General features: G+C 45.6%; 2 protein-coding genes across 4 annotated transcripts in view; both read left to right on the top strand.

Annotated features, from left to right (window-relative positions):
• The window catches only part of CD59 (CD59 molecule (CD59 blood group)), a 47,540-nt gene that overhangs the window by 520 nt on the left and 19,819 nt on the right, over nt 1-27,201 (top strand). The window lies entirely within an intron of this gene.
• On the top strand, nt 13-23,083 carry LOC123642571 (CD59 glycoprotein-like). Of its 3 annotated transcripts, XM_045557767.1 has the most exons (5): nt 50-117; nt 7,063-7,158; nt 11,035-11,119; nt 14,699-14,800; nt 22,089-23,083. In XM_045557767.1, exons 3-5 carry the CDS (start codon nt 11,053-11,055, stop codon nt 22,301-22,303), a joined length of 384 nt encoding a protein of 127 aa, XP_045413723.1. In that variant the 5' UTR covers nt 50-117; nt 7,063-7,158; nt 11,035-11,052; the 3' UTR covers nt 22,304-23,083. The 3 variants fall into 3 exon arrangements, with proteins under 3 accessions (XP_045413721.1, XP_045413723.1, XP_045413722.1); XM_045557765.1 differs by lacking the exon at nt 7,063-7,158 and having other exon boundaries at nt 13-117; XM_045557766.1 differs by lacking the exons at nt 50-117; nt 7,063-7,158 and adding an exon at nt 10,642-10,895.

Raw genomic sequence — 27,201 nt, 5'->3', positions numbered from 1 at the left:
CTTGGCCTGGAGTCGGCTGAGCGCAGGGGGCGGGAAGAGGCGGAGCCGCCCGGACAGCGGCTGGGAGCCGCGGGGGCCGGGCGGTGCGAGGCTGGGAGCGCGGCCGGGCGCTGGCAGGTAAGGCCGAGGGCCGGGGGTGCAGCCGAGTCGGGAGGGCCGGGCCCGGCGGGGTCCGCGGGGTCTCCGCGCGCTCGCGCCCGGCTGGCGGCGCCGCCTGAGGGGGACCCAGCCTCCCACGCGACCCCGGAGCCGCCGCCCTAACGCGCGGCGACCCCGCGGGCAGAGCCGGGCCGGAGGCGCCGGCCCCCTTGGCTACCGCGGAGGAGAAGCGGGGAGCGGCCCTCGCCCCCCACACCCCTCCGCGGGCCCTGCCCTCCGTTCCCTCGGAGGCGTCTTCCTCGGCTGACCGCCGGCTCTTAGCGAGCAGGAATCGCGCCAGAAGAGAAGGGCGGCCCTACACGGTCACGGCCATTCTTCTCTTCTTTAGGGTCCTCCATTTGGAATTTTAAAAAGCAGACGTCAGGGCTGAAACAAACGTTATAAACACCACGTGACTGTCCACCCGGGTTAATGACTGAGGCAGAAACCTCCGGCAGTGCAGGTTTATTAAATCAGCATGTGGAGGGCGAACCCAGGAAGAACGCCCAGGGCAGACGAGCCGGCGCTGTTTTCTGCCGAAGGGGAACTTGGAAGCTTCTGCCTTTGAAGGCATAAAGAGAGAGGGGGAAGGGGAGAGGGAGCGGCTGCTAGGCCAAGTGGGGTTACATTCTGCGAGGCCCAGGGAAGCCACAGGCACATAACATAAGGGTGATGCGAGGAGGGCCAGGGGAGTGAAGCATCAATTATGTAGATGTGCCTGGGTAGGTGGAAGGATGCCCGGTTCTGTCTTGTCTCCAGTTCTGTTACCCCTAAGATAAACTTATAATTCATTTTTAGTGTGGAATTGCATTGGCTTTAGTTTTAGGTGCTAGACATAGGTACAGTTCGCATGTCTTTGCTTATGGGAGGTGCACAAGAAACTTCCTTAATGAGTGATCTGTGGGGCCAGCTCTTCCCTGGTGCCTGAAGCTTTTACCTTCTCTTTTGCCTAAGGAGTTGGGGGTGGGGGGTAGCCCTGAGACTTTGATTTTCTTTTTACATGATGTTTATGTTTTGGCTTGGGCCCCAGCCTTCTAGAATCTGTGGCTATTTACAGTGGGTGGCCAATGTATAAAGGGGAGGCAAAGACGGAGTTGCCTCACTTCAAGCCAAACATTCCTGAAACTTACGGCTTTTGTGTTTTCAGGGTAGAAACTGGAAACTGTTTGCTAAACCTTGCTTTAAGGAAAACATCTCTTAGGGTGGGGAGAGTGGGTTTTGAAAGGGTGAATGACCCAAAGGACAGATTTCACACACAGGCTATGCCGGAGCAACATGGCTGGTTTATTAACCCCGGGTGCTAGTGGGCTGAGTCTGAAAAGAGAGCACAGAAGGGGGTATAGTGAGGGTTTTTATAAACTGGGAAAGCCGACCCCCTCCCACCTGCCCTGCTCAGTTCTTTGTTGCTATGCCAAACTGGCAGGTGAAGAATTGCTTCCTGTGACTTGCAGTTCGCTTATGGCAGAGGACAGTGGGCAGAACAGCTGTTTGTAGTAAATTCCTCTTCAAACAGCCGACTCCCATAACCCCTTTGCCCCAGTCACATCCATCCTTCTGCTCTGGCATCATCCTTATCAGAAGACCTAGGGAGAGATAGCCTTCATCTCTATCAGGGAGGGAGGGGGGAGGAATTCGGGCTGCAGCTGCTGTTAGATCTACTAGAGAGAGAAACTTTGTCTCTGTCAGGGAGGGAGGGGGGAGGAATTCAGGCTGCAGCTGCTGTTAGATCTACAAAGTCTGAGGACTCCCCAGACTGCTGTGGCTATTGCTTTACAGGCCTAAGTGTTACATTGACCACATTCTCTCCTATACATACTTTTCTCAGGTTCCCACCTGGAACAAACCTAACAGGTTTCTAATGGAATCACCTTTGGCAGCAGCAGGCATAAGCTCTTGAAGAGGACTGCATTGAAAATTCTGGGCCATCCCTTTAAGAACTTCAGCCTAACTGCCAGACAGCCAAGACCAGGAGTGCTTGAACTTGTCTAAAGACAAAGCTATGTTTTCACCTAGGCCCCATATCTCTGTGAAATATCTTCATTAAATCTTGGCTATGCCAGCACAGTGGCTCACGGTTGTAATCCTAGCATTTTGAGAAGCCAAGGTGGGAGGTTTGCTTGAGGCTGGGAGTTTGAGACCAGCCTGGGTAACACAGACCCCTGTCTCTACAAAAACTAAAATAATTTAGCTGCAGGTGGTGGTGCATGCCTCTTGTCCTAGCTACTTGGGAGGCTGAGGTGGGAGGATTGCGTGAGCCCAGGACTCTGAGGTTACAGGGGGTTATGATCAGGCCACTGCACTCCAGCCTTCTAGCCTGGCCAACAGTGAGACCTGGTCTTTTAAAAACGAAACAAAAAAAACTTGGCTATGCATATAGTATAATCTCAAAGGGCAGGGTCATGAGTACCAAGACGAGAGGCTGTCTTTGGAAACCTAGGGATGTGGGCTTCTGGACCAAATTGCAGAGAAGGCCCTTGTAGCGGAAGCTGCAGATTTGTGTGCTTTAATGAGTAAAGGGTGGTTGTCCCTGGCACTAGAGTTAGGGTGGAAAGCCTAGTAGGTGCCCAAAGCATGGGTGGAGAAGAGATTTCTCACACAGGAATTAAGGTATAAAAGTAAAAAAGTTTATTTTATCCTTCTTAGAGGAGAAAGAGAGAGAGAGGAAAGAGAGGGTGAGAGAGAGAGAGGGAGAAAGAGAAAGAAGGGAAAGGGGGGGAAGAGCGCAGGGACATGGCGAGGCATCCCAGAGAAAGAGAAGGGAGAACCAGCAGTGAGGCCAAGTGGCTCACTGATTTTAAGGGGAACAAAAATAAAAAATAGTGATGGCTGTCATTTGATAAAATTGGCAGTAGGTAGGTAACAAAAACTGCAAGATGTCGAAGTCCAAGACTTGGTTTCCTGCCTTTCCTTGGGAAAGGGATTATCAGAGATGTGACTGTGTCCTTGAGATGTGGTTGAGGCTGTAGCTTCTCCCTGCTGTTTACTTAGGAGCTCTGCAAAAGCAGATTCTCAGAAACAATTTTGAATGAGGGAGATTTACATCTCTTTTGTGTCCATTCAGCTCTCTTCAAAAGTTGTGCAAAACAGAACTCCTGCAGGGCACCTGTTGGTGAGAGAACTCATAGGATTGACCCTTAACTGTTACTGGGGAAATTGTGGGATCAGGCACTTACCTGTTATTTCAGCAAGGCTGTCCTTACACCAGGGGCTCGCCTGGGAGGGGCTCTTCCATTATGATGGCAGTTTTCTCTTTGTCTCTACCTGCTTAATGTAATCAGTCCTTTAACGGAGTCACTGATCCTAGCCTGGGAAACTCAGCATGAGTGGCTACAGCAGGCACTGTGTATATCTCCAAGATGACATATATACCTAGAGCAAACGCTCTAAGCCCCTAACACTGCCAACACCAGGTGTCTTGTGAGTCACCAGCCCCTGATGAATAGAGATTCATCCATCCAGTGTGGCTTTGTGACCAACCTAGTGTCTTGGGACAGGTAATTTCCTCCCCCTTGGCCTCTACTAATTTCTTATAAAATAAAGACATTGGGTTTTATTTTGAGGATACTTCTAGGCTTAAAATGATTCAGCCTCTAAGGCCCCAGCATCCCGGGAGCAGTAATTCTACTCATGGGCATCTGCGAATCTCCTGGAAACAGCGCAGGTGTCAAATCTCTTCTTCAGTGACGTCAGCTTAACTAACATATTTCAGAAGCTGAATTCACAAGAAGTCTCCTCACCAGAGAGTTTAAGACGCTTCTGAGCTCAAACCCGGGTTTAACTGCTGTTCCACCACTTTCCAGGTCGGAGCTTTCCGAATTAGTTTTCTCCTGCTGCTGGACAAACCACCAGGAATGGGGCCGCTTCAAACAACACGGATTTGTTAATCTTACCTTTCCATATGCCAGACGTCTGACAGGGGTTTCGCCAGGCTAAGGTAGAGGTGGCAGGGCTGTGTTCCTTTCTAGATGCTTTAGAGGGGAATTTGTTGCCTTGCTTATTCAGGTTATTGGCAGAATACAGTTCTGGTGACTGAGGTCTGAGTGGGGAACCATTCTTAGCTTCTAGAGGCCACCTGTGTGCCTTGGCTCAGGGAGCCCTTCCTGTCTTCAAAGTCAGCAACCGTGAGTTGAGTCCCCCTCACTCTTCGAATCTCTTGAGTCTTTTTCTGTAGTCACATCTCTCAGACAGACTCTGCTGCCTTCCTCTTCCTCTTCTAACAACACTGTGATTACATTGCACCCACTGGATAATGCAGAATAATCTCTATAACCTTAATCTTCATCTGCAGGGTCGCTGGCTCAGTAAGGCTGCTTGTATTCTCAGGTTCCTGGAAGTGGGATGTGGACATCTTTGAGGGCGGGGGCATTGTTCTGCCTACCACATAAATTGGTTGCATAAATGAGTTTTCCTCCTTACTGGGCAGTTTCCTCCTCTTACAGTTGGAGGCAGAGATTAAATTTCCCTTAGAGCAGTGTTGTGAGGAGTGACTCCAGTTACTATGTAAAGAGCATCTAGCATGGCAACTGGCCCTTGATCTTTGCTTACCAAATGGCAGTTAACTGGGAAACAAGGACTTGCCTAAGGGCTTGCATTCAGTGGCATAATCACATGGGCCTGCAGCAGCAGCTCCTAAATATTTAATCAATACTAACAGCTTCTTTTACAGCCCTGTTGGGAGAGACACTTTCAACCTTACCGAAAGTAGCCTGGCCCTTGTGCTAGACAGCTGCTCTCTAACCCAGTGGTTCTCAGTGTGGTCCCTGGACAGCAGAGTTGTAGCACCGGGGAGCTGGCTAGAAATGCACATTGGGCTTGCACTACTTACACCTACAGAATTCAAATGTCTAGGGGTGGGGTCCAGCAATCTGTTCACCAGCGCTCCTGGTGATTCTGTTGCTCCCTACAGTTTGAGATCCAGTGTTGTGGTCCTTTTATTTTCTTCCTAGTCTTTAGCACTAGGTGGTGTCCACTCCGACTAGATTGTAAGGTTCTTGAGAGCGGGGCCTTGCCTTGTTCAGCAGTCACCGTAGCCTGGTGTCTAGCACGCACCTGCTCACGGTGGGCTCCTATGTTACTACAGGTGTGACTGGGAGATGGGGGTGGAGACTGAACCTACTTCACACTAATAAATACACCCACTGGTGAATTCCTTAAATATTCTGTCATTAAATATTTAATGTGTTAAATGCTTTGTGTTCAAATTTTTTTGGATTATTTATATATATACAGAGTTGATTGTTTATATACCTACACAACTCAGGGGTTAGGGGCCTACCAGTTGAAAATCCACATGTAAATTTTGATCCCCCAAAACTTAACTGCTAACAGCCTACTATTGACCCGAAGAAGCCTTACCCATAACATCACAACACACATTTTGTGTGTTATCTGTATTATATACTGTCTTCTTACAAAAAAGGAAGCTAGAGAAAAGAAAATGTATTTAAAATAATAAGGAAGAGAAAATGCATTTATACTACTCTGCTGTATTTACTGATACTGTAAATTTACGTGATGTTTGCAAGATGAAACGTGCATCTGCAATGGCGGGCAGCCTGGATCTACGGTGCATATGAAGCAATTCAACTTTTTGTTGAAGTGACTTTGCTTCTTGGGAACACTTCCAGCATCACTAGTGACACTTCGTATGGGTCCTGTGGTGTTTGATTCCAGGCTTAGTATTGCACTAACACCCTTAAAAGTACACAAAATGGAGAGAGATGACTTTGTACTGTGATGTGCTATTTACTGGAGAGTAGAACTGCTCATGCAGAGATGCTTAGCCTCCCACGGCATTTTGAGCAGCTACTGGCAAGGCCTGAGCTCACTGCAATGACAACAGCAGGTGGCTACGAAATTATTATGGTGGTACAATATGTCCTGCAGTTATTTTTATGCATTTATGATTTAATAGTGCATCTTTGCATTTGTTTACATTTCTAGCCTAAATGGCGCCATGTATGGCCTATGTTTATGTACATAAGTTTTGATGAATTTTACCTTTCTATAATAGATTTGCACATATTTCGTGGTAGTAAATGATAAAATAGACTAGTATCTACATATATTTTATACATTCATGACATACCTAACTTTTTATTAATTTTTTCCATATTTATAGGCTACACAGTTTGTCTGCCAGTTTTCTTTTTTTGTTTGTTTGTTTTTTTTTTTCAAACAGTCTCATTCTGTTGCCCAGGCTAGAGTACTGTGGCGTCAGCCTAGCTCACATCAACCTCAAACTCCTGGGCTCATGTGATCCTACTGCCTCAGCCTCCCAAGTAGCTGGGACTACAGGCATGTGCCACCATGCCTGGCTAATTTTTTTCTATATATATTTTTAGCTGTCCAGGTCATTTCTTCCTATTTTTAGTAGAGATGGGGTCTCACTCTTGCTCAAGCTGGTCTCGAACGCCTGAGCTCAAACAATCTGCCCGCCTTGGCCTCCCAGAGTGTTAGGATTATAGGCGTGAGCCACCACACCCGGCCCAGGACTCATTTTTTACAAATATACACCATAACTAAAATAACTTTTTTCCGACAGACAGAAGAATATATATACATGAACATTTTTTACCTCAAAGTAGCCAATTTTGAGAAGCAGTATATATTTTTTTATACCTAATCAGGTTGTGTATTACAAAAATAAAAAGAAATTGCAAATGAAATAATACATAAGCACATGAAAATATTCTATTAAGAGATTTTTCTATAAAAATGTTCATTGTTAAGAAAAAATACACTTAAGCATAAATAAATGCTCATAATTTTACTACTCTGTTAACCACGTGATCCAAAACATTCAGATAAGTTGATGTGGTATTCCTAACACTTTTTAGGCATGTGTGTGTATGTATCTATCTATTTTTTAAAGAAAACATAATAAAATTACAGCGGTTTTTCAAGCAGCTTTTTTCCTAACAGGTTGTGAGTATAGCCTCTCTTGGCCGTTACTCTTCAAGGCTGAGTAGTTCCCCACCGTGGACTTGCACCATAATTTGCCCATCTTCTTATTGCTGGGTATGTATGTTGCTCAATTTTTGCTGTTTTAAACGGTGTTTCTGTAAACTTGACTGTTTACTTATTCCTGTGATGAACACCCTATTTGGAGCTCTCCTTAAGGAATGTAGAGTCAATTTTAAGCCACCCAGAAAAATCTGTCCTAATAAAGGCTGGCTGAAAGTGTGTTTTCCAAGCCCAAAATGGAGTTTTCCAGGAGGCTCACCCATCTTGTTTTGTGGACCTTATTCAGAATGACTTTGGGTTATTTCCGGTAGCTAAATCCACCCTTGAAGAAGGAAGACTTGTCACTACCTGTCTTCTTTGGTGATTGCAGTAGCACATTCTTTAGAAGAATTAAAAATAATTTAGAACAATAGCAGTATTACTAAAACAGTCCATAGGCCGTGTGTGGTGGCTGATGCCTGTAATCCTAGCACTCTTGGAGGCTGAGGTGGGAGGATTGCTTGAGCTCAGGAGTTCAAGACCAGCCTGAGCAAGAGCAAGACCCCGTCTCTACGAAAAATAGAAAAACGTAGCCAGATGTTGTGGCCTGCACCTGTAGTCCCAGCTACTCGGGAGGCTGAGGCATGAGGATCACTAGAGCCCAGGAGTTCGAGGTTGCTGTGAGCTAGTCTGATGCCACAGCACTCTAGCCTGGGCAACAAAGTGAAACTCTGTCTCAAAAAAAAAAACCCAGAAAACAGTCCATAGGGACAAACCCATGGTTATTAATGAGTCCTGAGATGTTTAGATAACATTTAAGAGTTATTGATGCTCTCTGAGTGTGTCTTGTGTATAAGTGCTTGGTTTTTGTGGAATGGTGGCACTTTTGGTTCATCCACCATCTTATCTGCACACTTACCTTATGAAAATCTTTTTTCTTTCTTTTTTTACTTAAAATGGAGGGTGTTTTAGACTAGGGAAGAGTTTCAAACTATGAGGTTGAGCTTTTTATTTTTTTTAATTCTGAGATAGATTTACCAAAAGATAGGTGATATGTGACAACTAAAAAAGGAACATTTGTAATCGGTGGATTTTCCTGATACTTCTTTTTTTTCTTTCTTTCTTTTTTTTTTTTTTTTTTTTTTTGAGACAGAGTCTCACTCTCTTGCCCAAGCTAGAGTGCTGTGGCGTCAGCCTAACTCACAGCAACCTCAAACTCCTGGGCTCTAGTGATCCTCCTGCCTCTCCTCCCGAGTATATGAGACTACAGGCATGCACCACCATGCCCGGCTAATTTTTTTGTGTGTATATATTTTTAGTTGTTTGGCTCATTTCTTTCTATTTTTAGTAGAGATGGGGTCTCGCTCTTGCTCAGGCTGGTCTCGAACTCCTGAGCTCAAACGTTCCACCCACGTCAGTCTCCCAGAGTGCTAGGATTACACGCCTGAGCCACCGAGCGTGGCCTCCTGATACTTGTTATTTAAAAGTAGTACTCGGTTCATTATAAACTATTTGGGGAAAAGATGGCAATAAGTAAAAGATCGGGAAAAAATAAAAAGTCATAAATAATCCTGCTTAACATTAATTACAGTCCACATTTTAGGGCACTTATAAAATAGCTTTAAAACAGTGAGCTATTTCTTCTTCTGCCTCCCTCCTCCCCTGCTCCCCATATACATACACACATGCTCACACACACTCCCTATGAACATTTTGCTCTTGGAAATTCGTATTTCAGTTGTGGTTAGCAAAGACCTGCTCTTATTTTTATTTGAACGGCCCAACCTTGGCATCTGCACACTGGCCGCTTCCGTCCTGTGCCATCTTCGCCCCTCTGCAGCCATGTCACGGAGGCAGCTGCAGTGACGATCAGCCAGTCATATAGAATTGAGGCTGAGACCTGACACTTCTGCCCAACCCACAACGCTGAGGGCTGCCTTAGGTTTGGGGCCCAAGATCCCCCCTACTCATCCAATACAGAGTTTCTCCTTCCACACCTAATTTCTTCCCCCAGTAATCTCATGACTGCTCAGTAATACTGACAGTGGCTTTTTTTCTTAAATGCTGTCTTTGGCCGGGCATTGTACTGAGCAGTACACGTGACTGTCCCCGTGTTTACAAGATGAAGGGTGGAGATCAGAGGTTCACACACAGCAAATAAGTGACAGAGCCAGAACTATTCAAGGCCTTGTTCAGAGTCCTTCAGAGTGGACTGGAACGACTGTGCCCTTAACCAGTTCATTGTGCTCTTCCTTTCTTAGCAGGCCGGTTCTTTCTAATGCGCCTCATCAAAGAACCCTTCTCTGTCAGGGACCCTGTGTGTTGAGACGCTGTTAGTTATGTCAAGGGAAGGAAGACCGTTCCTGGAGCTACAGCTCCTGCCAGCCTGATACCTTTCCGGTGCCTGACTTGAGTCAGTATGTTCCCTCCCACCTCCTCCAGTGGGGATGCTGACACCACAGCTATTCCTAACTTTTAGGGAGTGTCTGAAGCTCTCTGCATCCCTGTTTGGGAACCTCAGATCAATGCCTTCCTCTCCTTACCCACTTGCAGCAGTCCCTCGTGGTCCTGAGCCCTGTCCAAGTCGACCCTGTTTATCATCCTTTCTACCCAGAAATCCCTGAGCATGGGGAGCCAAGCAGGTGGCTGTCAGTGTGGGGGCCCCTATCCCTGGGATGGTCCCACACGGGGGCTGGTGACCAGGAGCAGGTTGTAGGTTTTAAGGAGGCCAGAGGGAAGTGGCAGGTACTCTCCTTGTAAGGAAAGGCCAGTCCTTGTTTGTTTTTCTTTCTGGTTCCCCACATATGAGAAAGCCACCTCTTCCCCATGCCAGGCTTAACTCTCTCAACATTTTCTTCTTTGAACAATGCCAGACTCTGCCAGACCCTGTCCTTTCTGCTTCCCGGTCCTCCCCTGACTGGTGGCATCAAGGAACTCTGCACTGATAACCTCGAGGAGGGGAGGTGGCTTGTCTCCCCAAGAGCCCCATCTGTCTGCCAGGCATGAGTCCTGTGGGGCTCAGGAGAATAGAATGTGGAACACCCCGGTGTATAGGAGCTGTCACCTCCTCATTTGAGGATGGGTCCAGGGATGTAGGGGTGGGGTTGGGGACTTCTTAGATCTGCAACTGATGCTTTGTACTTGGGCAAGTTCAAAACCTCCCTGTGCCTTGGCTTCCCTACTGGGAAAAAGGGTTAAAGGCGTTTTAGCCTCCCCTTCTCGCCCTATGCTTACTGCTGCACATCTAGCCACTAATGCACTGGGGACTAGTCATCGAAGTTGCCTGATACCTCTCTTTATGTTCCCAAAATGAACAATGAGGTGTCCCCATTGTACTTGTCTCAGTGGGGAGCCAGAGCTTCCATGCATGCTAGCTAGACTTTTGTCCCCTGTTCTTCTGCTGAATGCAGGCTGCAGCCCTCCAGAGCCACCCTTTGGTCTGCTTCACTTAGCAGTGTGACCTGGAAGAGAAGTGGCCTTCCAGCTTAGTCAGCAGCTGGAGGTGGGGCCAGTAGAATGGGAACTGTAGTTGCTGATTGGTCAGTTTTCTACTTTCCCTCATCTGACCAAGCCACTGTCATGGGGAAGCCGGTGTCGTACCCACTGCATGGCAGCGATAAGGACTGAGTATACTGAGTGTGCGCGGCTGCTGTGGATTAGGGCTGGGCACCACCCGGTGTGTGCTGACACCCTGTAGCCACCCTGTCACCGAGACCCACCACATTCCTTCATTAGGCTAAGGTTGTGGGGCAGGAGGGGAAGGGTCAAGTGAGCCCTCCTGAGAGCATTCCCAGTCCCTGGCGCCCAACCAGATATGTTTCCTGGTTATTCCAGTCTGTCAGCTCCCCCCCTGTGTTCCCTGGAGCCGGCTCAGTCTTCCAGCTCGTGGTCTCTGGAATAACCAGCAGTATTTTGTTATTCGTGACAACCTGTCTTATCCCTTCCTTCCAGATTCTGTGGACAGGCGCGATGAGAAGCCAAGGGGGGTTCGTCTTGTTGGGGCTCCTGCTCGTGCTGGCCATCCTCTGCCATTCAGGTGAGTCCCCCATGTCCTGTGACACGGATCTAGGCTGCCTTGGCCTTGAGCTTCCTTTTTCTTAGGCTCAGGAGAACTGAGCCGGTATCGCTGGGCTCAGTTTCAGTGCCAGTTCCTCTTGCAGGCCTGGCTTTGCTTCTTTTGCCTTCCAGTGTTACAGGTCCAGGGTTATGTGACAGCTCCTTCCTCCATGGGGCCTCATCCGCAGTGGGGCCCCTTCCAGAGTTACAGGTCATCCTGCCCAACAGGGCTGCTTTTGGCAGGGGTGGGGGCAACACTCAGCGGCTTAGGTTTCAGCCCTCTAACCAGAGGCTACTTGCAGCTCCCATGGATACTGTGCTTAGGGTGCTGTGCAAGCCCCTCTGGGGTCCCCTGTGCCCAGAGCCACGTGAGGGAGCTTAGTCCTGCCCTGGGGCTTCTCCTATGTTATAGCCACGGCCATGGGCACAGTGCTGACAGAAGCAGCCCAGGCTCATAGCGTCTGTGTGCCAATCACTATTCTGAGCACTTGACATGTATTTGCTTGTTTGATCCTGGTGCCAACCTGATGGCGTAGGTAGTACTTTTATCCCTGTTTTACACACGATGAGATTGCGGCCCCCAAAGATTAATTAACTTGTTGAATAACACACAGAAGTGGTACGGTACGCCAGGATGTGACCAGACACACTTTGGCACCGCAGTCCATGTTCTTCCCGCTGTGCCAGGCCACCCCTCCCCTCTGAGGCACTCTTCCCCCTGGGCCACCCTTTCCCCTGGGCCACCCTTTCCCCTGGACCACCCCTTCCTGGGCCACCCCTTCCTGGACCACCCCTTCCTGGACCTCCCCTTCCCGGACCACCCCTATCTGGACCACCCTTCCTCCTGGAGGAAGTTGTGTGCTTCTGAGTCTTGATCTCTATAGCAGTAGGAACACCCATGCTACTTGCTTTATTCCATCATGAGGATCTAATGTCCTTTTCTGCCTGTGTCATATTGGTATAGTATCCTGGCCACTTCTGTTTTTTTGTGGTTCTTTGGTGTTTCTTGTGGCGGGTGGTGAGGAGCAGAAACAGAAGTAGCAACATAATGAAAAATAAAAAAAAATTCTGCAGTGTTCGGGCATGTCTTATAATATTAGCAGCTACTGTATCTTAACTGCTTATTTTGTACTTGGGACTGTGCCAAAGTCTGTCTCAGCACAGTCCCCATCCCGGGAGCTGGCAGTGCTGTTATGCCCATTTTACAGTCCAGAACACTGAGGCAAAACCCTCACTTACCAAAGGACACACTTGAATACCCTCTGTTTCTGAGCAAAAAGAGGTCATGACTCCCCTCCTTCCTCACCTCCACCAGTTCAGCCAGGGTGGTTGTGATTGGGTTCGCCTGTGTCACAACCCACATTGTCTTCTGGGTTCTTCTACCCAGTGTATCTTCTGTAATTATGATAGCCCAGTCGCGTCCGACTTCCAGGATTCTGCATTTGTTCGTGGAACAAGCTTGGTTATGGGGGCATCACCTGCTGCATGGCAGGTCTCGGGTGCATTGAAGCCCTTCCTCAGAATTGGGGGTGAGGCGCACGCACACATACACACACGAGAGCTTCCCTTGCGGCTGCCCAAAGACTCTGAGAAACTGCAGGGGAACCGTCCTTTACATTCTACTTCTTGAAGCCCAGGGTCAAATCTCCTCTCCCCTGGCTTAGTGGCTAGACCCGCAGCCTTCTCATTTTAACATTGTTCTTTTTTTTAAGCACCAAAGGTGACAAGAAAAGCTTCATCTTTCTCTGCTGTACCCCTTTAATAAGAGGATTTGTTCTGTAAAATTTGGATTCAATCAAAAGGCTGCACTTAAGGACCTCGAAGGCCACATGTGGCCTGAAGGCCACACGTTCCCTACCCCTGGGCTAGAATGTCAAACACTCAGTCGTCCACTGTCTTGTTGCTCGTCTTTGGCCTTGGTTTCACCCACTGTCTGTACTGTTTCCTTCTCTTCCCCTCTCAGGTCAATTAGAAGAAAATCTTGGTTAAACCAAGCTTGGGTTTGAGTCTCAGCTCTGTCATTTAGTGACTGTGGACAATTTACTTAATATCTTAGTCCTTGTTTCTTTTGCAAAATGGGGATGGAGAGAATTGAGCCTACGTGTTATCCAAATTCTGTGAAGGGCTTAGCACATAGGTGCACAGATATTTGAACCCTGTATGAACATATTAGCTGTGAATATTTCTGCCCCACAGACGTTCCAAACATGAGCTTTGATCTTTCCTTCTAAAGGCTTGTTAAGAAGCCAAATGAGCTCTGGTTCTAGCCGGTAGGAAATTCACTTCTATGGGTAACCTAAAATGGCCCAGGGGTTGGTCCGAGTGCAGTGGTGTTTACAACTAAATTATCACAACCAGTTACAGATTCCTCTGTTCCTTCTCCACTCCCACTGCTTCACCTGACCAGCCTAAAAAAACAAGAAAGAAAGAAGAATAAATCAAATGGCCCAGAACCACAGCCAGGCTAGAACAGCGCCCTGCTGCTTAGACTCTTTTCCTCTCGTCCATGGGAACACACATCCATGTGTACACACAGGAAGGGGCCATAGGAAAATTGCCTCTTTGTGCCATGTCATCGTGGCTCCCCTGTCACGCAGGCATGACACACGCAGACAGCGGGTCTGACGGAGCCCTGCACACTGGCTTTGTAGCTGGGTGTCCTCGGGTGAGTCACTTCACCTCTGCAGGCATTCGTCTTGTCATCTGCAAACATAGTGGGGTGGGAGGAGTTTTTTGACTGAGGCGTTAATCTGGAAGCTTCACAAAACAAAGGGTCCCCTGGTGAGTGGGATTTTACACGTATGAAGGCAGGCTTGGCCACTGAAGATGCTATAGAGAGCTTGGCTCCTGTCTGTGCTCAGGAAGTGAGGACCCTCTTTCCCCTGGACTTCTGGGAAGTCCCCTCTTTCCATGGTGCTAAATCTGGGCTTGTGCCTTAGAACTACAAGTCAGCTCTTGGGCTCAAAACCCACCCTTGGTTTAAACGTGACATTCTTCTATGAGATTTTACATGTTTCATCTTGGAAAATGTCTTTCACACTGGTCGATTCCACCAGGTACTGACCATGGCAGAAGCCGTGTGACAGGAAGGTGGTTATCTCTGATAATAGAAAAGTGTGTATCCACATAAATCAGGACGATTTGATTCCAACTTTTGCCAAATACTGATCAATCCATGAGAATGTGATTTAATTGAGTATATTTGTTGCTTCAAAGGCACTTAAAGAATTCTTTGGGCTTATTCTCTTGATATTTTCCTTGTCCTATATCATTACATTGCAGGTTAATCTCTTCCCAGTAGAAGGTTAGGAGGAAGCTTCTCAATTGTACAGTAAGATGGCAGATGTGGTTATTTCTTTTATGCTTGCATCAAGGTCCAGAAAATGTTGCTGGAACTGTAGTTTGAGCTTGGAAAGATATAACCGCTGTAAATTTGTGTGGTTGTGGCAGCATGCCCTGCCTTGCTGACCTCTGCCCCCTATCAATGGAGACTATGGGCTGCCAGGGGCAAGTCAGTGCTGGTTTAAGAGGTCCTGACGTGCTTTCTTCCTGATTCCAGGTTATAGCCTGCAGTGCTACAGCTGTATTAACCCAGTGCCTGAATGTGCTACAGTCACCAACTGTACACCTAATTTTGATGCGTGTCTCCATACAATAGCTGGTAAGAGCCTCCCCTTTCCCTGTCTCATAAATGTAATGGGGTGATTAGAGCCTGGGAAAAAATTTGTATCACTCTAATTCTCATTACTCCTGTATTCAACAAGTAATAGCTACCATTTATTAGCACCAGTTGTGTACTGGGGACTAAGCACCCTTCATAAACATTTTTTTTTTTGTTTTTTAAGACATAGGGTCTCGCTGCGTCACCCAGGTTGGAGTACAGTGGTGCAATTGTAGCTCACCGCAGCCTCGAACTCCTGGGCTCAAGCCATCCTCCTGCTTCAGCCTCCCAAGTACTGGGATTACAAGCAGCCTCGCTAATTCTTAAATTCTTTGTAGAGAGGGGGTTCTCACTATCTTGCCCAGGATGGAAATGATCCTCCTACCTCGGCCTCCCAAAGTGCTGAGATTACAGGTGTGAACCACCGTGCCAGGCCCATACTCTTTTTAATTAATGTATCTCACTTACCTCTCAGGGTGATCTTTTATTCCCATTTGATAGATGAGGAAACCGAGGCTCAGATTAAGCAACTGGCTATGGTCAAGTAACCAGCTCAGGGTTTAAGCACGGAAATCCATCTGATTCCAAAGCTTGTGCTCTTTAAAGCAGCACCATGCTGTCTCCCAAGCCTCTGAGGGCCTACCGTGTGCCAGAGTCTGAGCTGGGGGACAGCAAGGCAAAGATGAAGAAAGGACGCATAGAGTTTAAATCCTGACAAAGGCCTGTTGGGCTGTCCCAAATGGCTTTATGTACAGCTCTTTCTCATTCCATGGGGTATCTGGGACATGCAGAGCCCTGAGCAGGCTGAGCTCAAAGGACAAGTAGAAGGTCAGAGGGCTGAGAAGGGAACGGTGTTCCTGGGAGAGGCACCAGCAGGTACCAAGTTTCCGTGGCCTCAGAGCAAGGTGCTCATGAGTGTGGGGGTGGAGAGTGTGAACACGCACAAGTCTGCCAAAACTGCATTTTCCAAATTGCTTATGCTATGGAATATCCACCTGCAGAAATCCTCTTAAAATAGAACATAGGAAATGGTAGACAGAGGAAAGAAACCACCAAAGACATGCCCTCCGTCTTGCTGGGGTAGTTCTGGGTTGCATGGAGATGTGCAGTGATGCTGGTGAGGAATGGCAGTTTCCAACTGTGCTTGGTGTACAAGGTGAAACTCCTAGACCTACATTTCCACGAGGAGAAAACAAAAACACTCTTCAAGATTATTTTCACTCTTATATCCTCTACCACAAACTCTTCCCAGTGTCAACATCGAGGAATAATGAACAATGTCAGGTAAACTCAGAAAAGGCTTGGGAGAAAAACCTGAGAGAAAGAAAATTCATTTCCCCAGAGAGGAGAAATCCTTCAATAAATAAAAACAAATTTCCAGCTACTCGGGAGGCTGAGGCAGGAGGATCGCTTGTGCCCAGGGGTTTGAGGTTGCAGTGAGCTGTGATTGCACCACTACACTCTAGCCTGGGCAACAAGCAAGATCCGTTCTCAAAAATAAAGCACCACAAAACAAATTAGAGTCACCCTGTCAAAAAAACAGGAGTATCTGATAGTTCTGATATAAATTCCTGGAATGCAGCTAAAATCCCAAGCCCTCCATGCAAGGCCCTTGGTTCTGTAAGAGGGTCCCTCTGCCTCCAGCAGGGGACCATGTTGGCTCACTGCTAATGTAGAAAGCGCAGTAAGGCCCCAGGGAGAACTTGGTCATTCACTGCACCAGTATGTGAGCACCAGTTATGTGTGAGCACAGACCTGGTTCTTTACTGTGGTCCTCGGTGTCTCTTGGACCCCTCACTACAGAAAGTAAAATTTCCAAATGAGAGGATAATTATGATGTGTTGAATGAGAGTTAGAGCAGCAGTTGGGAGCTCTGACTTCTGTCCTGCCCCCAGCCAGTTCTCTCAGCCTTTGTTTGTTATTTATGAAATGCGCATGCTGGGTAGCAGAGATAGGGAGAAGAGGCAGGTGGGCCAGAGCCCCGGTCTTTTTTGCAGCCTTCAGATCCCATAGTTTCTTATCTGAATTGTGAAGCTTAAAAATGGTTAATGCAAACAACATTGAGACACTTACTGGAATAGCTAAAACAGTGACAACACCAGAAGCTGGCAAGGATGTGAAGCAACAGGAACTTTCATTCATTGCTGATGGGAAATGCAAAATGGTGCAGCCACTTTGGATGACAGTTTGGCAGTCTCTTACCAAACTAAATATACTCATACCATACGATTCAGCAATCACTTTCCTTGATACTTACTCAAGTGAGTTGAAAACTTAAGTCCACACAAAAACCTGCACACAGATATTTATAGCAGCTTTATTAATAGTTGCCAAAACTTAGAAGCAACCAACATGTCTTTCAGTAGGTGAATGGATAAATGGTGGTATATTGAGACAATGGAATTTTATTCAGTGCGAAAAAGAAATCAAGCCATGAAAAGACATGGAGGAAACTTAAATCCAGATAATGGTCATGTGGCGCATGACATTTTGATCAACAGACCATGGTGGTCCCATAGGATTATAATCGAGCTGAAAAGTTCCCATGGCCTAGTCATGTTGTAGCTGCATTGCTCACATGTTCGTGGTGATGCTGGTGTAAACAAACCTGTGTTGCCAGTCATATAAATGTATAATGTACAATTATGTACAGTATATAATACTTGATATTAAATGACTATGTTACTGGTTTACTAATGTTACGGAGCAGAGCGAGAAAGTCAACCACAAAAGACTGATTGAAATTTAGTGAGTCTTTATTAGCTGTCCAGTGGCATGCTCTCTGGCAGGGAATCCCACTAAGCTCAGAGTCCGGCCCTGAGTGTAGGTTTTGTGACAACTTATATGCCCTTCACCATTGCACCATATGGAAGGTTAAACATATATACACCTTCGGGCATCTTAGGCAACAATTTTCAGTTTTAAGGTCATGAGATCATCTAAAGACCCTCCGGTCCTATCTGATTAACTATTTTAAACAGTCGAGTAAAAGGCAAGCAGGTTCACAGAAGCAGATAGCATCAGTTAGAATAAAGTACAATTTCCTACAATCTAAATAAGCATTGTAAAATTTAACTTTATGTAGCTGGGCAGTATTGTTAAATCGACTCCGCCTTCCCTTGGACCTAGGACCTGCCTTCGGTCACTTTGATTATTCACCCATGGTACTATGTTAGCAGATAATCATCAACACAGTTAATAATCACGAGACATTCTTTCTTTTCTTTGCATCTGGAGTAGACTCTGGCCTTCCGCCTAACTGGAGAGACCAGAATTTACATCTCCTTATCAAACTATATTGTACTTTTAATTGTTATTTTAGAGAGTACTCTTTCTCCTTATAAAAAAAAGTTAACTGTAAAACAGCTTCAGGCAGGTTCTTCAGGAGGTATTCCAGAAGAAGGCACTGTTATCATAGGAGATGACAGCTCCATGCATGTTATTGTCCCTGAAGACCTTCCAGTGGGACAAGATGTGAAGGTAGAAGAGACAGTGATGTTGATGATCCTGACCCTTTGTAGGCCTACATTAATGAGTGTGTTTGTGTCTTACTGTTTTTTGGTTTTTTTGGTTTTTTTTTTGAAGACAGGGTCTTGCTGTGTCACTTAGGATGGAGTACAGTAGCATGATCCTAGCTCACTGCAGCCTTGAACTCCTGTACTTGAGGGATCCTCCTGCCTTAGCCTCCTGAGTGGCTGGGACTATAGGCGTGTGTCACCACACCCAGCTAATTTTTAAAAATTTTTTGTGGAGCTGGAGTTCTCAGTGTGTTGCCCAGGCTGGTTTCAAAGTCCTGGCCTTAAGCGGTCCTCTCACCTCGGCCTCCCAAAGTGCTAGGATTACGGGAGTAGGCCACCATGCATGGCCTGTGTCTTAATTTTTAACAAAAGGCTTAAAAAGTAAACAAACTTTTACTTTGTGAAAAACAAAAAGTTTACAAAGTAAAAAGAAATTAAAAATTTTAAAGCTAGAAAAAAGCTGGTAGGATAAGGATATAAAGAAAGAAAACATTTTTGTACAGCTATATAACGTCTCTATGTTTTAAGTTAAGTGTTATTATGGAAGAATTAAAAAGTTTATATAAAGTAAACTTAACAGTTAAAAAGTTTATAAAGTGAAAAACTTATAGTAAGCTAAGGTTAATTTACTGTTGAAGGCAGAAAAATATTTTTTATACATTTAGTGTAGTCTAAGTATACAGCATTTATATGGTCTGTAGAAGTGTACAGTAACGTCCTAGGCCTTCACATTCACTCACCACTCACTCGCTCACCCAGAGCAACTTTCAGTTCTGCAAGCTCCATTCATGGTAAGTGCCCTATACAGGTGTACGTTTTTTTAAATCTTTTATACCATATTTTATCTGTACTTTTTCTAGGTTTACATATGATTAGACACACAAATACTTTCCTTTGTGTTACAGTTACCTACTGCATTCAGTATAATAACATGCTGTATAGATTTGTAGCCTAGAACAATAGGGTACTCCATAGCCCAGGCGCATAGCAGACTATACCACCTAGGTTTGCAAGCGCGCTCTGTGACATTTGCGCAGTGACGACAGGTATGGCAGTGCTGTGCAAAGTCAGTTTAGAAGAGAGACAGATATTGGCTGCGAATTCAGCCAGTAGTGACTGACATCCTGGCAGCGTAAACCACAGAAACGTAAACCACGTTAAATGTACTTGGAGTCTTGGAGGAGCTTCTGATGACAGTGTCAAGTGGTCCCTGCTGTAATGGCATTGTCAAAAAGGGCCACACTCAGGGGGGGCCAGGACAACTGAAGACTGTTGCTTTAGGTAGACTTGAGTCAAGTCTTCAGAAAGAGTAGGGAGGCTGTGCCAAGCAGAGAGGACCTGAATGCCCCAGTGACTCTGATACGCTCCACTTTTATTTGGGCGATTCTGATGCTTTGGTGGGGTCACCATCATAAGGCTGTTCCTTGAATATGATAACTGGAGTAAAGTGCTTGGGCCTGCTGCAGGACACACAGGAAGTGATTAATTGGTAACAATTATTAATAAATTACTATCTCTTATCCCCAAGCTGTTAGGCTTCCCTAATTAAAATTCTGGTAGCTTTAATGCTTTTCGAATTTCAGTACTTAATTACTATCACATAAAGCAGTAACTTTCAACAGCAGCGTCTAGTACAATGTTAGCAACATCCACTTACGTAGTTATGAGTCAAGCAAGTAGTGCCTTTGTGGAACACTCCATCTGGCCTCTACCACTCGACCAAACTTCATTAAATTTTAATGCAGGTACCAATCCCCCTGACGGGAAGACAGGACACTTATACCTGCAGGTATAAACTTAGAGGTGTTGTGTTCCAAGCTATGAATGGAATTGGATTAATTAGTTACAAGTCCTAAATAAGGAAGTATGCATTTGTATTTTTTTTCTTTCTAGCACACAAGATAAGAAAATGATTCCAGAGCAAGGACCATACCTCCGATCTTATGTATATTCCCATATGTCCCCAGTATTTACCTCATGGACACTCAATTATTTTTGGAGAGGAAAGTCTACCGTAATAACTCTCAGCTAATACATTTTTTCCCACTTAACATGATTTTTCCAAATATTAAAAAACCCACTACAAGACACTTGGAATATATACTTCTGACCTTTATTTTCATATGTGCTCAAGGACATTTTTCCAACAATGGGACCAAAATGCCATGTTCATGTGGAAACTTCCTGTATTATTGAATAATCTAATGATTTTTAAATGAAGTTTCAAATACTTTAAAAATAAGTCATCCATATGACAATTTAAAAAGAAAATCTCAAATCTCAACCCATCCAGAAACATATTATAAATGATGAATATTATTCCATGAAGGTAATACTGTTAAATTACTTGGGAATCCTTCCAGAGAAAAAATAATGCATGTCTCCCACGTGTATATGCTTTTTTATACAAATGGATCACATTCTACGTACTGTTCTGCATCTAGGGTTTTCAATGGATACATAATTTACGTACAAGAAAACTTCCCTTTGAAAGTGCAGAAGAGGACGGGCATGTGATCATGGCAATGAGGGAATTGTATGTTATAAATTTTGTCCTTAGGGATTCTACAAAATGACCGTGGCCACTCTGCGTGTAACAACCCTGACTGTTTCTCAATTCTTTCATTGTTCACATATCTCATATCGCTCCAGTTTCCTTCCAGTGTAAAGTTATCGTAGCCTGGGTTTCCCTGCTGGCTCTCCAGTTTTCCCACTTCCTGCCAACACTTGCCATTTACCATTTCTGGATCTTACCCATCCTAGTGAGTGTGAAATGGGATCTTGTGATTTTAATTTCCATTGTCCTAATGACACATGATATTGAGCATCTTTTCACGTGCTTATTGGCCATTTGTTTACCTTCTTTGTTGAAATCTCTATTCAAATCCTTTGCCCATTTTTAAATTGGGTTATTTGGCTTTTTATTGTGGAGTAGCAAGAATGTTTTATATATCCTGGATACAGGACTGTTATCATATGATTTGCAAACATTTTCTCCCATTCTGTGGGTTTTCTTTTTATATTTTTGATAATGTTCTTTGAAGATCAAACATTTTAACTTTGATGAAGTCCAATTTGCACATTTTTCCTGCTTTTGTTTTTTTTCTTCACATCAAGCTTTCCACGTCAGCACTTGTAGGCCCGTGTCATTCCTTATCTGCATGGAATTCTACTGTACACCAGAAAAAAATTTGTTTTCCTTGGGGCCATGGTGTTTTATTACGAAAATAGAATAAAAACTTCAAAAATAAAACGATTCTTTCTAATTTCATGAAAAACGAAATTTATTGATTTCTATTCATTTAATTCATGTTTTTAGAATTAATTTGTCTATATTAATTAAATCAGTAAGAACATCAACAAGTAAGATTTTCACAAACCAACTGCAGGGTTTTGCCCAGGTTTTGCTTCACAAGGCCACGGGCTGAAAATTAGCATCAGTTAAATACAACTCACATGCCAGTTAATGTGTTAAAATCTTGGTAGATATGACCAAATTTCCCTCTAACACAATAAATGCCTGTTGCCTCCTCACTCACCCCCCCACAACTATCCTGGCTCTGGTGAGACCTGGGTTTTACAGAAAAGTTCCATTTAGAGGTATCTCATCCTTTTCTAATTGTTCCCCTTCACAACCCACCTGGGAAGAACATTTTACCTGGATGTCTCTACTTCCATAGAGTAAATTCTACATAGAATTTAGGGTTCAAAGGCAGATACAGAACTGTACCCACTTACTTCCTTACCTTTGTGTATGTGTCTCCCCACAGGGCCACGTATATATCACCGGTGTTGGACCTTTGAGGATTGCAGGTTTGACCGCATCTCAGCAATCTTAGGGGAAGCTGAGCTACAGTACTACTGCTGCAAGACGGACAAGTGTAACCACGAGCAAGATCGAAACCATGGGACCACCTTATCAGGGAAAACAGTTTTTCTGCTGGTGACCCCCTTTCTGGCAGGAGCCTGGAACTTTTATGTCTAAATCAAGCCCAGGAGGGATTGTAAACTACCCCCTCCACCACCACCCCCTTATTCCCCATTTCCTGGCTGCTGCATACATAACAAAGGCTTTATATTTTCCAATGCCATCCTGTTGGGAAGGAATAAAATTAGCTCAAGCATCTTGGATCAGAGAGAGAGGGACTCAGAGACTTTGAAGACCAGTCCTGTTTGCAGGGAAGCTCCACTTGAGGGAGAAGTTTAAGAGTGAAGCAGGTGTGACTTGCACTAGGTTACCTGCTTTCTTCCTCTGCTCTCTGGAGGACCAGCTTTGCAGTGACAGCTTGTTAGGTTCTCCAAGACCCTCAGGTGTTTCCCCTCTGGTTCCCTGGATGTGTTAAATAGTATGATTCGCATTTGGGAGGGGTGGTGCCAGGGGATTCTTTTCAACAGTTCTCTCTCACATGGAGCCTTTCTTCAGCTTTATGGCTCCTGTGTTACTATGGCAGCACAACAGATGTTCCAGATGTGGGCTGTCAGGAGCAACAAGATCAGAGCTAGAAGACATCTGGCAGGGAAGGCAGAAGCATCCTAGAGGGCAGGGCATGAAAACGCAAAGTCTATCGTTAGACAGCTACCAGTAGCTGAAATTTGAGTTTTCTTGTCCCTAAATTTTGTATGGGCTTTGCTGTCTTTCACTGGAAAAATTTAATAGCATAAATTAATGGTATGTTAAAGCTATTCCTTGCTTTGTTTTTTGTTGGATCAGTGGGGTATCTTGGCTCTGGCACACACAATTAAAAAATGAACATGCTCTTCCACATATGACTGGCAATATTAAGTGTGCTTATCTTGAATGTTACTGGTAGGAAGACTGTGTGTGTGTGTGTGTGTGTGTGTGTGTGTGTGTGTATATACAGTACGAGTGCAATGTGAACAACCTTTGGGGTTGCAATTTGAGACTTCCAAATGGCATCCTTAATAGCAACAGGTCTGCAGGGAGGGGCTTGACCTGCCCTCATTCGGCCTATTGACTCCCAGCTGACTCAGCACAGATTGTACAAAATTGTTTGTAAGGGCTCCTAGCACAGTCATAGATGTTGAGGCTTTCTGAAGCTCAACATTTTAGGAAACTAGTTTCCTAAAGAGATACACCTAACAAATGACACACCGCTTCCACAAGGGCAAAGTTTTTTTCTTTTCCCTGTGGGTGCTGGTGAATAATTCTCAAGATTCAATAGACCTAATGGTATTTGTATTGTTAGGTCTGGAGCTGAGAGAGAGACACACGAAGCCTCATGTGTAGCAAAATGCTGTTTATTTTGAGCATCTGAGTGCAGATGGGTGGAGGTGAACAAGCTTCCACCAGAGAAAAGGGGAGAGCCTTGGGTTTTATAGAGGGTTTTTTCTGGGGAGTAAGTAAGTGGGCCTGAACAGCTGCTTGTAATAGATTTTTCTTCAAATAACCAACCTGTAGGACCTTTGTCCCAGTGACATCCATCCTTCTGCTCTGGTGTCCCCTTATCAGGAGAGAGAGCCTCCCTCTCTATCAAGGAGGGAGGGGGTGGAATTCCGGCTGCAGCTGTTGTTAGAGCTACTAGAGAGAGAAACTTCATCTGATCAGGGAAGGAGGGGGGAGGAATTCAGGCTGCAGCTGCTGTTAGATCTACAAAGTCTGAGGACTCCCCAGACTGCTGTGGCTATTGCTTTACAGGCCTAAGTGTTACATTAACCACATTCTCTCCTATACATACTTTTCTCAGGTTCCCACCTGGAACAAACCTAACAGGTTTCTAATGGAATTCACCTTTGGCAGCAGCAGGCATAAGCTCTTGAAGAGGACTGCATTGAAAATTCTGGGCCATCCCTTTAAGAACTTCAGCCTAACTGCCACAGACAGCCAAGACCAGGAGTGCTTGAACTTGTCTAAAGACAAAGCTATGTTTTCACCTAGGCCCCATATCTCTGTGAAATATCTTCATTAAATCTTGGCTATGCCAGCACAGTGGCTCACGGTTGTAATCCTAGCATTTTGAGAAGCCAAGGTGGGAGGTTTGCTTGAGGCTAGGAGTTTGAGACCAGCCTGGGTAACACAGACCCCTGTCTCTACAAAAACTAAAATAATTTAGCTGCAGGTCCTAGCTACTTGGGAGGCTGAGGTGGGAGGATTGCCTGAGCCCAGGACTTTGAGGTTACAGGGGGTTATGATCAGGCCACTGCACTCCAGCCTTCTAGCCTGCCCAACAGTGAGACCTGGTCTTTTAAAAACGAAACAAAAAAAGCTTGGCTATGCATATAGTATAATCTCAAAGGGCAGGGTCATGAGTACCAAGACGAAAGGCTCTCTTTGGAAACCTAGGGATGTGGGCTTCTGGACCAAATTGCAGAGAAGGCCCTTGTAACGGAAGCTGCAGATTTGTGTGCTTTAATGAGTAAAGGGTGGTTGTCCCTGGCACTAGCGTTAGGGTGGAAAGCCTAGTAGGTGCCCACAGCATGGGTGGAGAAGAGATTTCTCACACAGGAATTAAGGTATAAAAGTAAAAAAGTTTATTTTATCCTTCTTAGAGGAGAAAGAGAGAGAGAGGAAAGAGAGGGTGAGAGAGAGAGGGAGAAAGAGAAAGAACGGAAAGGGGGGGGAAGAGCGCAGGGACATGGCGAGGCATCCCAGAGAAAGAGAAGGGAGAACCAGCAGTGAGGCCAAGTGGCTCATTGACTTTAGGGGGACACAGAAAACATAGCGATGGCTGTCATTTGATAAAATTGGCAGCAGGTAGGTAACAAAAACTGCAAGATGTCGAAGTCCAAGACTCGGTTTCCTGCCTTTCCTTGGGAAAGGGATTATCAGAGATGTGACTGTGTCCTTGAGATGTGGTTGAGGCTGTAGCTTCTCCCTGCTGTTTACTTAGGAGCTCTGCAAAAGCAGATTCTCAGAAACAATTTTGAATGAGGGAGATTTACATCTCTTTTGTGTCCATTCAGCTCTCTTCAAAAGTTGTGCAAAACAGAACTCCTGCAGGGCACCTGTTGGTGAGAGAACTCATAGGATTGACCCTTAACTGTTATTGGGGAAATTGTGGGATCAGGCACTTACCTGTTATTTCAGCAAGGCTGTCCTTACACCAGGGGCTTGGCTGGGAGGGGCTCTTCCATTATGATGGCAGTTTTCTCTTTGTTTCTACCTGCTTATGTAATCAGTCCTTTAACGGAGTCACTGATCCTAGCCTGGGAAACTCAGCATGAGTGGCTACAGCAGGCACTGTGTATATCTCCAAGATGACATATATACCTAGAGCAAACGCTCCAAGCCCCTAACACTGCCAACACCAGATGTCTTGTGAGTCACCAGCCCCTGATGAATAGAGATTCATCCATCCAGTGTGGCTTTGTGACCAACCTAGTGTCTTGGGACAGGTAATTTCCTCCCCCTTGGCCTCTACTAATTTCTTATAAAAGAAAGACATTGGGTTTTATTTTGAGGATACTTCTAGGCTTAAAATGATTCAGCCTCTAAGGCCCCAGCATCCCGGGAGCAGTAATTCTACTCATGGGCATCTGCGAATCTCCTGGAAACAGCGCAGGTGTCAAATCTCTTCTTCAGTGACGTCAGCTTAACTAACATATTTCAGAAGCTGAATTCACAAGAAGTCTCCTCACCAGAGAGTTTAAGACGCTTCTGAGCTCAAACCCGGGTTTAACTGCTGTTCCACCACTTTCCAGGTCAGAGGTTTCCGAATTAGTTTTCTCCTGCTGCTGGACAAACCACCAGGAATGGGGCCGCTTCAAACAACACGGATTTGTTAATCTTACCTTTCCATATGCCAGACGTCTGACAGGGGTTTCGCCAGGCTAAGGTCGAGGTGGCAGGGCTGTGTTCGTTTCTGGAGGCTTTAGAGGGGAATTTGTTGCCTTGCTTATTCAGGTTATTGGCAGAATACAGTTCTGGTGACCGGGGGACTATTCAGGTTATTGGCAGAATACAGTTCTGGTGACCGGGGGACTATTCAGGTTATTGGCAGAATACAGTTCTGGTGACTGGGGGACTGAGTGGGGAACAGTTCTTAGCTTCTAGAGGCCACCTGTGTGCCTTGGGTCAGGGAGCCCTTCCTGTCTTCAAAGTCAGCAACTGTGAGTTGAGTCCCCCTCACTCTTCGAATCTCTTGAGTCTTTTTCTGTAGTCACATCTCTCAGACAGACTCTGCTGCCTTCGGCTTCCTGTTCTAATGACCCTGTGATTACATTGCACCCTCTGGATAATGCAGAATAATCTCTATAACCTTAATCTTCATCTGCAGGGTCGCTGGCTCAGTAAGGCTGCTTGTATTCTCAGGTTCCTGGAAGTGGGATGTGGACATCTTTCAGGGCGGGGGCATTGTTCTGCCTACCACATAAATTGGTTGCATAAATGAGTTTTCCTCCTTACTGGGCAGTTTCCTCCTCTTACAGTTGGAGGCAGAGATTAAATTTCCCTTAGAGCAGTGTTGTGAGGAGTGACTCCAGTTACTATATAAAGAGCATCTAGCATGGCAACTGGCCCTTGATCTTTGCTTACCAAATGGCAGTTAACTGGGAAACAAGGACTTGCCTAAGGGCTTGCATTCAGTGGCATAATCACATGGGCCTGCAGCAGCAGCTCCTAAATATTTAATCAATACTAACAGCTTCTTTTACAGCCCTGTTGGGAGAGACACTTTCAACCTTACCGAAAGTAGCCTGGCCCTTGTGCTAGACAGCTGCTCTCTAACCCAGTGGTTCTCAGTGTGGTCCCTGGACAGCAGAGTTGTAGCACCGGGGAGCTGGCTAGAAATGCACATTGGGCTTGCACTACTTACACCTACAGAATTCAAATGTCTAGGGGTGGGGTCCAGCAATCTGTTCACCAGCCCTCCATGTGATTCTGTTGCTCCCTGCAGTTTGAGAACCAGTGTTGTGGTCCTTTTATTT

Source organism: Lemur catta, chromosome 7 (genome assembly GCF_020740605.2).
Source record: "Lemur catta isolate mLemCat1 chromosome 7, mLemCat1.pri, whole genome shotgun sequence".
Lineage (NCBI taxonomy): Eukaryota > Metazoa > Chordata > Mammalia > Primates > Lemuridae > Lemur > Lemur catta.
This window is presented reverse-complemented; position numbering and strand designations above follow the sequence as displayed.